Source organism: Cyclopterus lumpus, chromosome 6 (genome assembly GCF_009769545.1).
Source record: "Cyclopterus lumpus isolate fCycLum1 chromosome 6, fCycLum1.pri, whole genome shotgun sequence".
Classification (NCBI taxonomy): domain Eukaryota; kingdom Metazoa; phylum Chordata; class Actinopteri; order Perciformes; family Cyclopteridae; genus Cyclopterus; species Cyclopterus lumpus.
The window spans coordinates 18,548,077-18,559,795 of NC_046971.1; the positions used below are offsets into that span (position 1 = coordinate 18,548,077).

The 11,719-nt window shown below is 45.5% G+C and overlaps 1 protein-coding gene across 3 annotated transcripts in view; it reads left to right on the forward strand.

The window, feature by feature from the left end:
- Positions 1 to 11,635, forward strand: part of srgap1a (SLIT-ROBO Rho GTPase activating protein 1a) — a 70,674-nt gene extending 59,039 nt beyond the window's left edge. The window contains exons 19-22 of one of the 3 annotated variants that reach the window (XM_034535618.1): positions 2,837 to 3,017; positions 4,515 to 4,652; positions 7,753 to 8,140; positions 8,927 to 11,635. In XM_034535618.1, coding sequence (XP_034391509.1) covers positions 2,837 to 3,017; positions 4,515 to 4,652; positions 7,753 to 8,140; positions 8,927 to 9,334 — 1,115 coding nt within the window. In that variant the 3' untranslated portion in view covers positions 9,335 to 11,635. Of the gene's footprint in view, positions 1 to 2,836; positions 3,018 to 4,514; positions 4,653 to 7,752; positions 8,206 to 8,926 lie in introns of all 3 variants that reach the window. The other 2 variants (XM_034535616.1, XM_034535619.1) reach the window with 2 other exon arrangements.
- The last annotated feature ends 84 nt before the right edge of the window (positions 11,636 to 11,719 follow it).

Below are 11,719 nucleotides of genomic sequence, written 5' to 3' on the forward strand. Positions count from 1 at the left end.
TCTACACCAACTGGACCCCTTATGGGAGAGTGGTCCTGTTTTCTAAGGGTCAGTCTTAGTAAAAATATCCAATTCCCTTGAGGTTCTTTTTTTCTTCAGTAATTTGTAATAGAATAGCATGTGTTTGGAGTATGTGTCAAAAGTGTCCGGTTTTAATAGCTTTCCAAATATTATACATCAGTGTTTTCTCTACATTTAACTACATTTACATGTGTCCAAGACAAATATGAGGAAATGAAAAAGAACACCAGGCTCATTTCGACACTGGCGGATACAATATACTTTGCATTTGTGTGATCATACATGTGGTCCTCTGTTTGAGTGAAATGATTGCCAGTTGGTCCGGTCCAAATCAAATAGTGAATGAGTTCGTTGAAACCAAAACATCAGCCGGCGTCAGACATCCAGCGAAAAAGCAGAGAAAGACGATAAAACTTCCAGCTCATTTAAAAGTGACAAATATCCGAGACAGAGAGCTGACCACGTGAGGCAAAGAGAGTCGACCTATAGTAGAGTTGAGGCTTTTGTATTTTACCATAGTAACAGACTTTTCAAAACCTGTTTCCATGGTGACAACTGCCCCAATCCTGTCTCCTTTTCACACCCAGAGATGAATTTAGGGGCTCCCTGTCACCATGCGTCGTCAGTCCCCATAAATTAAAGTAGGAGAGTATGAAAATCTGCTAGATCTCATCTCATTACATCAGCTGTTGATCTCTCTGCTTCCAAATTAAAGTCATCAACTGGATGTCCTTTGTAAATAAAAAGGGCATCTGATTAGACAAGCAAACGGCTCTGTGAGCATTCCCTCTGTAAAACACAGATGGCAGCTATCAACTCTTTGATTAAATAATAGAAGATTATGTTTTCCAGAAATCCCTTTCTACCATGTTTTTTTTTTCTTTCCAAAGCTCCTCTGAGCGCACTGGGAGGATGTCCTCACTGACGTGAGCCCCTCCCTACAGAGTCTTGAACTGCGGTCAAGTTATTGTCGTCGGTTATTTTTAAATCCCTGTGACCTCATTTGGATTTCAGACACAAAAACGACCCTCTTTTCCTGTTTGTTTACCAGCACTTCTGTGTCCACGCTCCTCAAGGACGCACAGTGTGTTCAGTACATTTACTGTAAGAGTAAAGAGGACAAAGACAGACACAGCGAGGACGAGAAGTCATTCCTCTCGTTGGTTAAAGTAGCTGCCTGGAAATGGTCTCGTCAGCGCGGCCCAGCCCGGCCGACCGGGCCGACACGGATGACACGCTCGTGGACTGTGGCTGTCACGCCTGGAGATGAACTGTGTTTCTAGTGGCAATTCTCGTACACCATCAATACATTGATATACTATCTGCTTGTAAATTTGCTTCAAGGTTAAAGGTGAAGAAATTGGTACATTGATTATAGATCACTTTTCAGTAGCAGCATGACCTTGTTGTCAATGCCTCAGAGATACTGTACAGGTCGGTGTATTTCACTGTACAGGGAGCGCCATCCTTTTTCCCCATAAAGAGCCACCTCCAACCCGCTTTTCGTCTTTTCAAGTCCAGCATGAAAAGGTGGATGGTAAAGAAAAGGGAAAAATAAGTGTTTTATACCCTCTCCTATTGATCTGAACAATATCTCACACCAGGCTTCTGCTCCCCTTTTTCTGTTTATCAACATGGATGTAGAGCAACACCCACCCTGACTTTGCTCCCCTGGTTTATGTAAGACTGCGTGTGCGTGCGTGGTCAACTTTATTAACAGTCTTGTCCACTGCAGTGCAGCCCAATTAATTCTGACAGTCAATTTCAGTTTGACACATTTCATTGGAGCCACGTCACATGCTCCCTGTCAATCCTAATAACCAAGTTAAAGGTTGGAAAATATAAATATATACTGTGCACTGAGAGAAATGAAGACATGGCCCTGCTCAGAATCACGCATGTATTTCATCTATCACGTGGCCTCTCTCCTCATCTGAGAACCACTTCCAAGCTCCTGTGAAAGATATACCATGATGGCTTTTCACAGCGGATACAAGCTTCAGCCATGTACTCTGTTCACATTGTGTATAGAAAGCCTAGGTGAGGCTATCTCTGTCCAGGGGGTGTGTCTGAGGAGAGCAGAGGTAGGAGTGAGTGAGGGAGGGATAAAGAAGCTATTTTTAGACCGGTGTTGCTGTAGTGCATGCATACGAGAGTCAACCGTGGCTGCTGTTGAAAACACACAGATCTTTTCTTCAGGACAGAAATAAACAGAAGACAGATTTTCAGGGATTCAAACAAATTATGGACAGAGAGAGCAAATCTGTACATTGAAATGAAGCATAAAGTAACTGCTCAATGTACCACTGGTTAATACTGGCTGTCATAACTTTTCCTGGTCTTTCCCATGTTCATTTCCCCGATCCAGGGCTCTACTTGTACAGTGATTGAGTAGGTATCAACCAAGCCTAATGATACATACAGTGACTGACATGCCCCTGAGTCATATAGATCTTCTGTCACCAGCGTCTAAAAATATCCTGCTAAAGCTCCTCAGGGCCTGTTGTCGCCCTGGCCCGGTGTTACTATTGACTATAACTAAAATAAACGACTGACTCAGCGCACAAACTGCCACACATGAGCATAGCTGTGCACAAACATGCCAGTATCAGACCTGACTAGACTCTCCTGCATCAGAGCCAACTTGTATTTGAGTGCATGTGTTGTCCATGTGGATTAGGATTTTTATATCATCAGACTGCGCCACTTGTGTCCATCATTAGAGATGTCTGCACGTGCGATAATACCTGTCTGTACTTGATGTCTTTGCCCTGTCAGCCATACCGGACCTGTCTAATCCTCTCTCTGTTGACAGAGGGCGAGCCCATTGAAGCCATTGCCAAGTTTGACTACGTTGGGCGCTCATCCCGAGAGTTGTCCTTCAAGAAGGGCGCCTCGCTGCTGCTGTACCAGCGGGCCTCAGAAGACTGGTGGGAGGGACGGCACAACGGCATCGATGGCCTGGTGCCACATCAGTATATTGTGGTCCAAGATATGTAAGTGTTTTTCATTGAGCCCAAGTTTAGACATGGCCAAGTAATGCAACAATGTATCCACAATGCATCAGCATCACGCTAAATAACGTAATAAAAAGAAATGCTACAGGTGGTACACTAAGGACATTTAAATGTCTACTACCGGCTGCACTCGGCATCAGAGTTGTGGTTGGCACCTCCGGCTCTCCTTCGTGATGTCCCCGAGCGTTGAACATAATAATAATAATAATAATGCATTGAATTTATATAGCGCTTTTCATGATACTCAAAGACACTTCACATAATTATAACATCCTAAAAGCTAAAAATAAATAAATAAGAATAACTAAAATACAGGTCAAACAAATAAAACAAATAGGGACTTTCTGAGTCGCTCGGACCCTATTAAAAAACAAACAAACAATCACACATTAAAAGCAGTTCTGGACAGGTGGGTTTTGATTTGCGATTTGAATGAGGAAAGATCAGTGCAGTCTCGGATGAGTTTGGGGAGAGAGTTGAACACGACGCTTTCAATGTCGACGTCGCTCTATAAGGGGCTGCGGGCCACCATTTGTAGCCCTGTGCAAAGAAGGACCTCCAGTCCCATTTGTCCTGGTTGTCGCCCCCTCTCTGCGGGGCTGGATTCGCTGTCTCGTTAGGACGGGAACAGAATCACTCCAATCACTTAGTAGTTGGCTGGCAAAAGGTCCATTTAGCATGCCTTCCCCTCTTTCCCCGTTCTGTTCGTTCACCTGCTGCTGTCCCGCCGCTGTGCCTCTATCAATAATTCACCAGGAGGGGCACCGCTGATGGGGGTGTCCTCTTAGTTAATGAAAGAGCGGTGGTGGAATTTACAGCTGTACGGGTTGCAGTAACATCCTGCTCCCTACTTCAACCCAGCAGGCTGGGTTGTGGAAGCGCCCACGGGGTTGTGATCTTCACTTGTCCCATAGAAGAGCCCAGAATAAAACATGCAGAGAGATGTCTAAGTGAGACCACTTCAGCACAGGATGTCTCTCTCAAACTTTGTCGTGACTGTACATGTTTACTGCCTCCTCCGCTACGCAGAGGTGCTCGGCCTTGATCTGTCGCCGTCTGGGTGCATTCAATTATGGATGGATAGACTAAATAAGTGACTGTTTTGTATCGAATAATGCACATCGTCAGAGGCAGCCGTACAGCCGAGTGGCTCTGATTACTGCCCCCTGACAGGCACCTACTGTACCCAGTCTCCAGTCACATACCTCACTGAAAAGCCGTACAGCTGGCTTATGTTTGCGTGTCACAGTATATCATCAAAATGGGGAGAGGCCGAGGAACATGACTCATCTGACTCTGGACCTTGGGGAAGGGGAAGAGAGAGGGGGGGCATGCTGACTCCTATGAAACTGATATCAAATACTGTCATTGAAGAACTATGCAAATATGGAAGATCGACCGATTTGCTGATTTTTGTTTTTCTGTCACTTCCTCTTGCGCTTTCCATGTCTCAATGTCACTCTCTCTGTGTCCCAGAGATGACAGCTTCTCAGACACTCTGAGTCAGAAGGCTGACAGCGAGGCCAGCAGCGGCCACGCTGGAGAGGATAAATGCCTGGGAAAAGACATCGGCTCGCCCTCTGACACCAGGATCTCTGAGGCCTATATTAGCAGGTTGGTTTTCACACAGCTGGGAATCTGGCATTTATAAAATCAGACGGAAGTCACAAGTTTAGCTGTTTCTAAACACCTGATGTTCGTTGGTGTATTTCCACGAGAAATCCTCTACTGTATTGAAAAGTTTTAGCACAATAAGTTAAAAACAAAAGAGCGCCATCATAAGCAACAGGCAACATTTATTTGCATAAAGGCTGAGTGTTTTAATAACATGTTCATTATAAATGTTGGGCAGTAGAAATCAAGACACACGTCGTCTTCAAGGTTATCATTCATCCCACTGTGTTAATTAGTGCCAGTGCTCCAGTCACCATAGTGACCACAACACATCTTGGACTTTACATTGGCTCCATCTAATGAGAGACGGACAATCCAACGACGACTGACATGTCTGGAGCAACTTCGGCGTTTCATCATCTAAGATGCTTGAAATGGCTCCAGTTGTGAATCCCAGCCCTCATACTCCAGACACTGGGAAAATGAACACACTTTAAATGTTGTATATAGAGATTGCTTTCACTTGAATGCAAGCTCACTCCGAGAGCGGTTGAACAGCCTGTAATACGAACAAGACTGTAGGAAGCAGGAGAGACCTACACAGTGTGCAGCCCATCCTCATTGGTCCATATGCCGCCTCCTGTCAGTCTGTGTCCTCGGCTCCCCTCTCGCCCGCCTAATAGCCTCTGGGGAAATCCACCTCTCCCTCTACTATTTTATAATGATATAGTATAAGTGTTCAATACCCGGCTGGTATCAACTGGTCACACAAACGTACACGTGCACACGGAGAGCAGACGCACACACATCCAGTCACGCGTCAGACTCGGGGGGGGGGGGGGGGGGGGGGGGAGGAGAGAGGAGAGAGGAGAGAGAGGGGAGAGAGAGCCAGGCTTTTTGTTTTTGTCTTCCCTCTTCATTGCTGCATGTCTGGTGGTGGAGTAGGCGACCTTGAAGTGTTCTGTTAGCGGCTCTTGCCAAGCACGGGAGCAAATGCTGTTTTATTCCGAGTCACACTCGCTCCCTCTCCTTCACCGTCGAAACGTGATGATTCATACTAAAGGCGATATGTACGCCACTGCAGGAAGTTGTGTGCGGATGGAGAATCCACGAGAATGACTCATCTTTTTCACATTGGCATTAATGAAGCTCCTCTGGTAAAGCTGAAGAGAGAGAGGTGACCCACACCTCTCTCTCTTCAGCTCCTTTCTACCCCCACTCTCTCTTTTCTGCTTTACCATTCAGACAATCCTCATATGTGTTTAATCATTCATATCCTGAGCTTTGATTAGATATTTTCCTCTCCCGGAGTTCCTCAATCAACAACACACTCGCCAGACTCTTGTAGAGTTTGGTATCCCCCTCGAAGCGAGCGTCGGTAAACAAGACGGTGAAATGAGTGCCTCTTTCAGTGGAGAGGATGCACATCCGTGGGATCACACCCAGTATTAGTCGGTCCATTCTGTTATGGTGGAGAGGAACTCCTGAAATTCCTTGTGACGTGCATTATTATTATTATTATTATTAGCAGGGGCCATAGAAACCAAGGGTGAGCTGTCAGTGTGGTGACAGCTCACAGACTAAGTTGCAGTGCCTGTTGTTGTTGTACACTTTGTCCCAGAGGCACACAGGCGTTATGAATGTAGACTGCTCCCCCTGCTGGTTGTCGGTGGTTCCTGCAGTTGTTTACTCATTCAGATTTTTCACTGCAGTCAGAAAGAAAATATATATATATATATTTTGTCTCACCAGCACCGCTCCACCAATGAGACTGAGATAGTGCTGTCTAGAAGCTTTTTGTGTGGACATTATAATTAAAATGTTTTTTAGATATTTTGAAGCCGGTTCGTGTTTCAGAGCATTACATAAGCACACAGGGCTGTTTGGATTGACGTGAGACTTTATAATTAATGTGGAGGCTGGCAGTTTTCTGTGTCTTTGCACGAAGAGTTGCAATTACATTCTTTTGAGACCCTCGCAGCCCTTATAACCGCACTCTACTGCTTTTAGTTTAGCGCCTTGATGACGCTGCCTGTAAATCTGAATGATAATTGCTGAGATGATAATGTTCATTAGGAAAATGAAAACTCTTAAATGAAGCCATTTGAACCGGAGAAGTGATTAAAGGAAGAGTCCTTCACTGCTTGTGCATCATCACAAAGAACCAATAATGCGGGATTAAAATCGTTAGTCTGGCATGTATCAGCCTTTCGACATTATTCATTTATTATTTTAGTAAAATGAAAACGTAATAACATTATATAAAAAATACTGACGTAATAACATTATATTTGAAGTTTCTTTTTGACCTTAAATGAGATGTTATATAAGAAATATCAGGTAACTATATTAGAATCTCTCAATGAAGGGCTTTGCTACCCGTTATGCTTACTTGTATGTTTAGTCATGTAGTTGCGAGACTGAAAGTGATGACAACTGCTTCATCATAAATATGCAGAGTAGAGCCTATTAGAGCCATATACTGAGGAGGATGTGGTGCTGTGTTGGCCTTTTATGATGCAATAGAACCGCCTTGAAGGAGTAGATGTTACTGTGGCAAAACATTGCGCAATACTTTTGGCGCGTGCGTGTCATGTTAAGTCAAGTGTGTATGGTGCTGGTCCAGGTTCAGTTAGAGGACATCTGCACTCCTGAGGCAGCTGTAGTTTCTCCCAGGGAGCCTGTTGTGGTGTTCTGACGAATCACAGGCCCCCCTGCTCTCGCTGGGAGCCAGGTCCTCTTTACCTGCTCTCCAGATAAGCTGGTCGGAGCTGTTGGGCCCTGACATCAGGGTTCCTATTATGCCACTGATGATTGTTTTGTTTTTGTCCAGCAGTGGAAAATGTTTGAGGATGCATGTCCACATATTGTAATATAGAAAACCTTGTGTGTTCAGTTTGGAGGATTTTCCAGTCTAAAGGATTACTGTCAGTTCTTTATGTTCCTAAAACGTTTGGGGGATGCAAAGTGGCACAATAGCTGTAATTTAAAAAGACAAACTGCTTAACTCAAAGTGCAATGTTTGGGTAGAAGGTAAAAGATGACGTTGTGATGGAATAAATAAATGATTAGCTTTGGTATTTCCTCACTTGTATCCCAGCAGGCACAAGAAAAGATCGGAGCCCCCATCCCGGCGGCCCCCTGCCCGCCCCAGTGATGTCCACTGCATGGTGCATCCCTCCCAGCATGGTCACGGAGGACATGTGGGCCCCCCAGAGATGGGCTCCCCAGTTATAGGCCACTTCAGCCCACGGGACATGCTGCGGAGTCGCAACCACATGCCCATGGACAGCCCAGAACGCCGCCGCCGCACCGGCCACGGCAGTCTGTCCAACATCAGCCGCAACGAGTCGCTGAAGAAGATGGAGAGCCCCCCGATCCGCCGCTCGACCTCCTCGGGCCAGTACACGAGCTTCACTGACGCCCACCACCACCACCACCACCACCACCTAGGGGGCAAGTCCCTGGATCCGGAGACCATCGCACAGGTCAGCGCGGGACGAGCAGCGACCCGACCGCAGCTCCCTCCACCATCAAAGCCCTGCCCCGCCCTGTAAAAACATAGTTGGTCCCTGTCCTCTGCTTCCTCTGGCTGCAACTGTGTCTGTGTGCTAAATACACGCAAAAGACTAGCTTCACAGGCAGACAGCCGGGAGCGTAGCGCGGCATTGCAGTACATGGGTAGTCTTGATTGAGAGCGCACCAAAAAAAACACATACCAAATATATCAATGCCAATATATCAATTTTTGTTCAAGCAGACATCCATTTTTGCATCACTGCCGATAGGAATACATAATACATAATAGTAAAGCCTCCACTCGATTAGAAAGCAGAGGTCACAGAGAGCACTTTAAACTGTGCTGTGTTGTCTGTCTGCCTACTGTGAGCACGCTCAGATGGACATATCTTGTCATCTCTGCATCTCCTGCGCTATCCAAAGTCATTAGCATGCAGAGGGAGAGGTACCTGTGCGAAGTAATACTCTCTACTTACTCTGCATGTATAATGCATGCTTGGTGTTTTCTTCAAAAAACTGTCACTGTGGTCCTCTGTTAACATCGCTTTTTGTGTTTCGGAACATGCCGTACTCTACCTTCTCCATCTCTCCTCTTTGCTGTTCATATAACCTCCTGTTTCCGTCTCCCTATTTGTCATTCCTCTCTCTTACCTTCTCTTTTAGTTTTCTCTTTTCTAATCCCAACCCTCCCGTCTGTCACTCATCGTGCTCACCAGTGTTATACTCATCCCTCTCTCTTACACTCTCTCCTGCAGGACATAGAAGAAACTATGAACACTGCTCTGAATGAGCTGCGTGAGCTGGAGCGTCAGAGCTCAGCTAAGCACGCCCCCGACGTGGTACTGGACACCCTTGAGCAGCGGCAGACCTCCGGCGGCAGCGGCGGGGGTCCCACGCCGGCCAGCTCCAGCGAGTCCCTCAGCCCCATCCACGGCATCATGCTGAGGTCCACCGCCAACACTGAGCCCCCCATTCGCCGCAGCACCAGCTCCTCCAGCGATACCATGAGCACATTCAAGCCTCTGGTCGCACCCCGCATGGGGGTGCAACTCAAACCCCCCGCCTTGAGGCCCAAGCCCATGCTCCTGCCCAAGTCCAGCCAGGCCTCCCAGCCTCCAGCGACATCTGCTCAGGACCCTCTGGACAAGTCCTGCACCATGTAACTCTGGGAAGGGAACTAGAGGTGTAAAACAAAAACAATGAATTTCCAGGAGGCTGCAAAAATGCTCCCAGTGTCTCGTCTTCATAGATATACAACATGTAGGAGCGTCACAGCGGCGACATATTTGTCGGCCAGACAAATTTTCTTAGTTTAATATGATCTAACAAATGTCGTCTTTTTCTTTTTTTAAGAAATTCAAACAACAAATCACAAAGGCTTCCTTCAAGGTTTTAGACAAATGTACCCTAGTTAGTTTCCATGAACCGTGTAACACGCGCTGCATGTCGCTCCACTGTTTAACCACTGAACCTGAACGGGAGCTTGATGAGAACCAGAGTGGCATTCTCTCTCTCACACATTTAAATGATGTACTTTTCTTTTTTTTCTTTTTTTTCGCTCTTATGTAGGAGGGACATCGAAGGTGTTGTGAGCTGGTTGCACGGCCTTAGTCGACTTTGAGACATAACTGATTTCACATGTTAAAATATTACAACGGTGCTGTGACTACCTGGACAGAAGTGGTTTGAAGGTCAGACCGATTACGGGCCTGAAGAGCCCTCGATACTTTGTTAATAGAGAATAGAACTGATTAGCAGCGTGCTTTCTTCACTAGCGTGTAAACTCTGCAACTTTCTTTGGCAAGGCAAATGTACAAAGATCACCTCTGTGCTGGATTCACTCAACTTCATTTTAACACGCGTCCACATTGCCTGGAACGAGATATGACTATTGGATAAAACCACTACTTCATTATGAACTTTGTTTGCATTTGATGCATTCTTGACTTCCTGCATCAATAACTCACGATGCAGGCGTAACGTAGGCCTCACAATAACTTATGCCTTTGCATCTGTATAATAAATGGTGGAGCAGTGTGAAAAAATTATTATGATGACCAATCATTTCCTACCTACAGTATATACGACACATAATGCGATATTACACGGCGCGAAAGACATGCCACAGCTTCTTTTTGCGCTTTGCTCGATCTACCCAAAGACACGACTGTACAAGTTTAAAGCATGGATGTAACCCCTCCGTATAGGATGTCAGCATACTTCATGTTGACTCGTGGGTATAGACTCAAAGCGGCGCCCTGTGGGAGTGCTGCCGGTAGCCATGGCCCTAATGACTGTTGGTGTGAAAGCCTCCTTAATATGTTCACTCTGCTCCCTGTGCGTCTCCCGTCTGTTTCATGATCAGGTGAGAATGTCAGTCATGTGTCGGTTTGTGTGTTCCTCTCTGACGGATATTGAGGCTTTTCTCTGTAGATGATGACGCCTCTAAATGCCCGACATGTGGCAGAAAACTGGAGGAAGTCTCTGTGATAAACCCGCTTGTGTGAGTGCGTGCAGGTCGAGTAATACTTTAAAATGCAATAGCCCCGTAAAATGTATGTGCCAGACTTTCAACCTTGTGACTGCACCCCTTCGGCTGTGTCTTTTTCCAAAATGGCGTGAGTGCAGTAGAAGTAACAGAAGTGGATGCATGTCCTGTGTTTGGCTCGCATTACATCACACAGAAAAGACTTGGTTTGCAATGAATGAGCAATGCTCTCTAACAGCAGGTTTACACTATCTTTGACTTGACAGAGTGTGTGTGTGTGTGTGTGTGTGTGTGTGTGTGTGTGTGTGTGTGTGTGTGTGTGTGTGTGTGTGTGTGTGTGTGTGTGTGTGTGTGTGTGTGTTGTGTGTGTGTGTGTGTGTGTGTGTGTGTGTGTGTGTGTGTGTGTGTGTGTGTGTGTGTGTGTGTGTGTGTGTGTGTGTGTGTGTGTGTGTGTGTGTGTGTGTGTGTGTGTGTGTGTGTGTGTGTGTGTGTGTGTGTGTGTGTGTGTGTGTGTGTGTGTGTGTGTGTGTGTGTGTGTGTATATATATAATAGTCAAAAGATGATTAATTTCTTACTTACTAACTTTCATTATTTTTGTAATATTTGTTTTATTGTGTTTCTGGGTAGAAGTGACTTGGAGCAAATGATGTAGAATAAATATCCAGAGATGCAATATAAATCCAGTTGTAAAGTAAAGTGCTTTTGTCACGGTTCCGTTCTCATCCACAGCGTCTGCAGGCTGTAAGCTACTCGGTGGTGTTCGTACAGCTGTAGTATGTACTTGTGAAAGTGCCTTTTGAAAATGTTTTAGAGGAACTTCAGACATTCTGTACTGTTGCATTTTCATGACAGATGCTGTGTTGTTGTTTTTTTTTTTGAGAAGATGCAGTGCAGGAAGAACATGAATAAGTAAAGATGCCATTTTCCAAACAGTTATATGACGGAATAAATAATAAATAAACAGCTTACCCATTGTGACATTGTACTTGTATGTATATAACTGTATATATGGCATGTGACATCATAACATTTAGAGTTCTTTGAAGGCTTATACCTCCC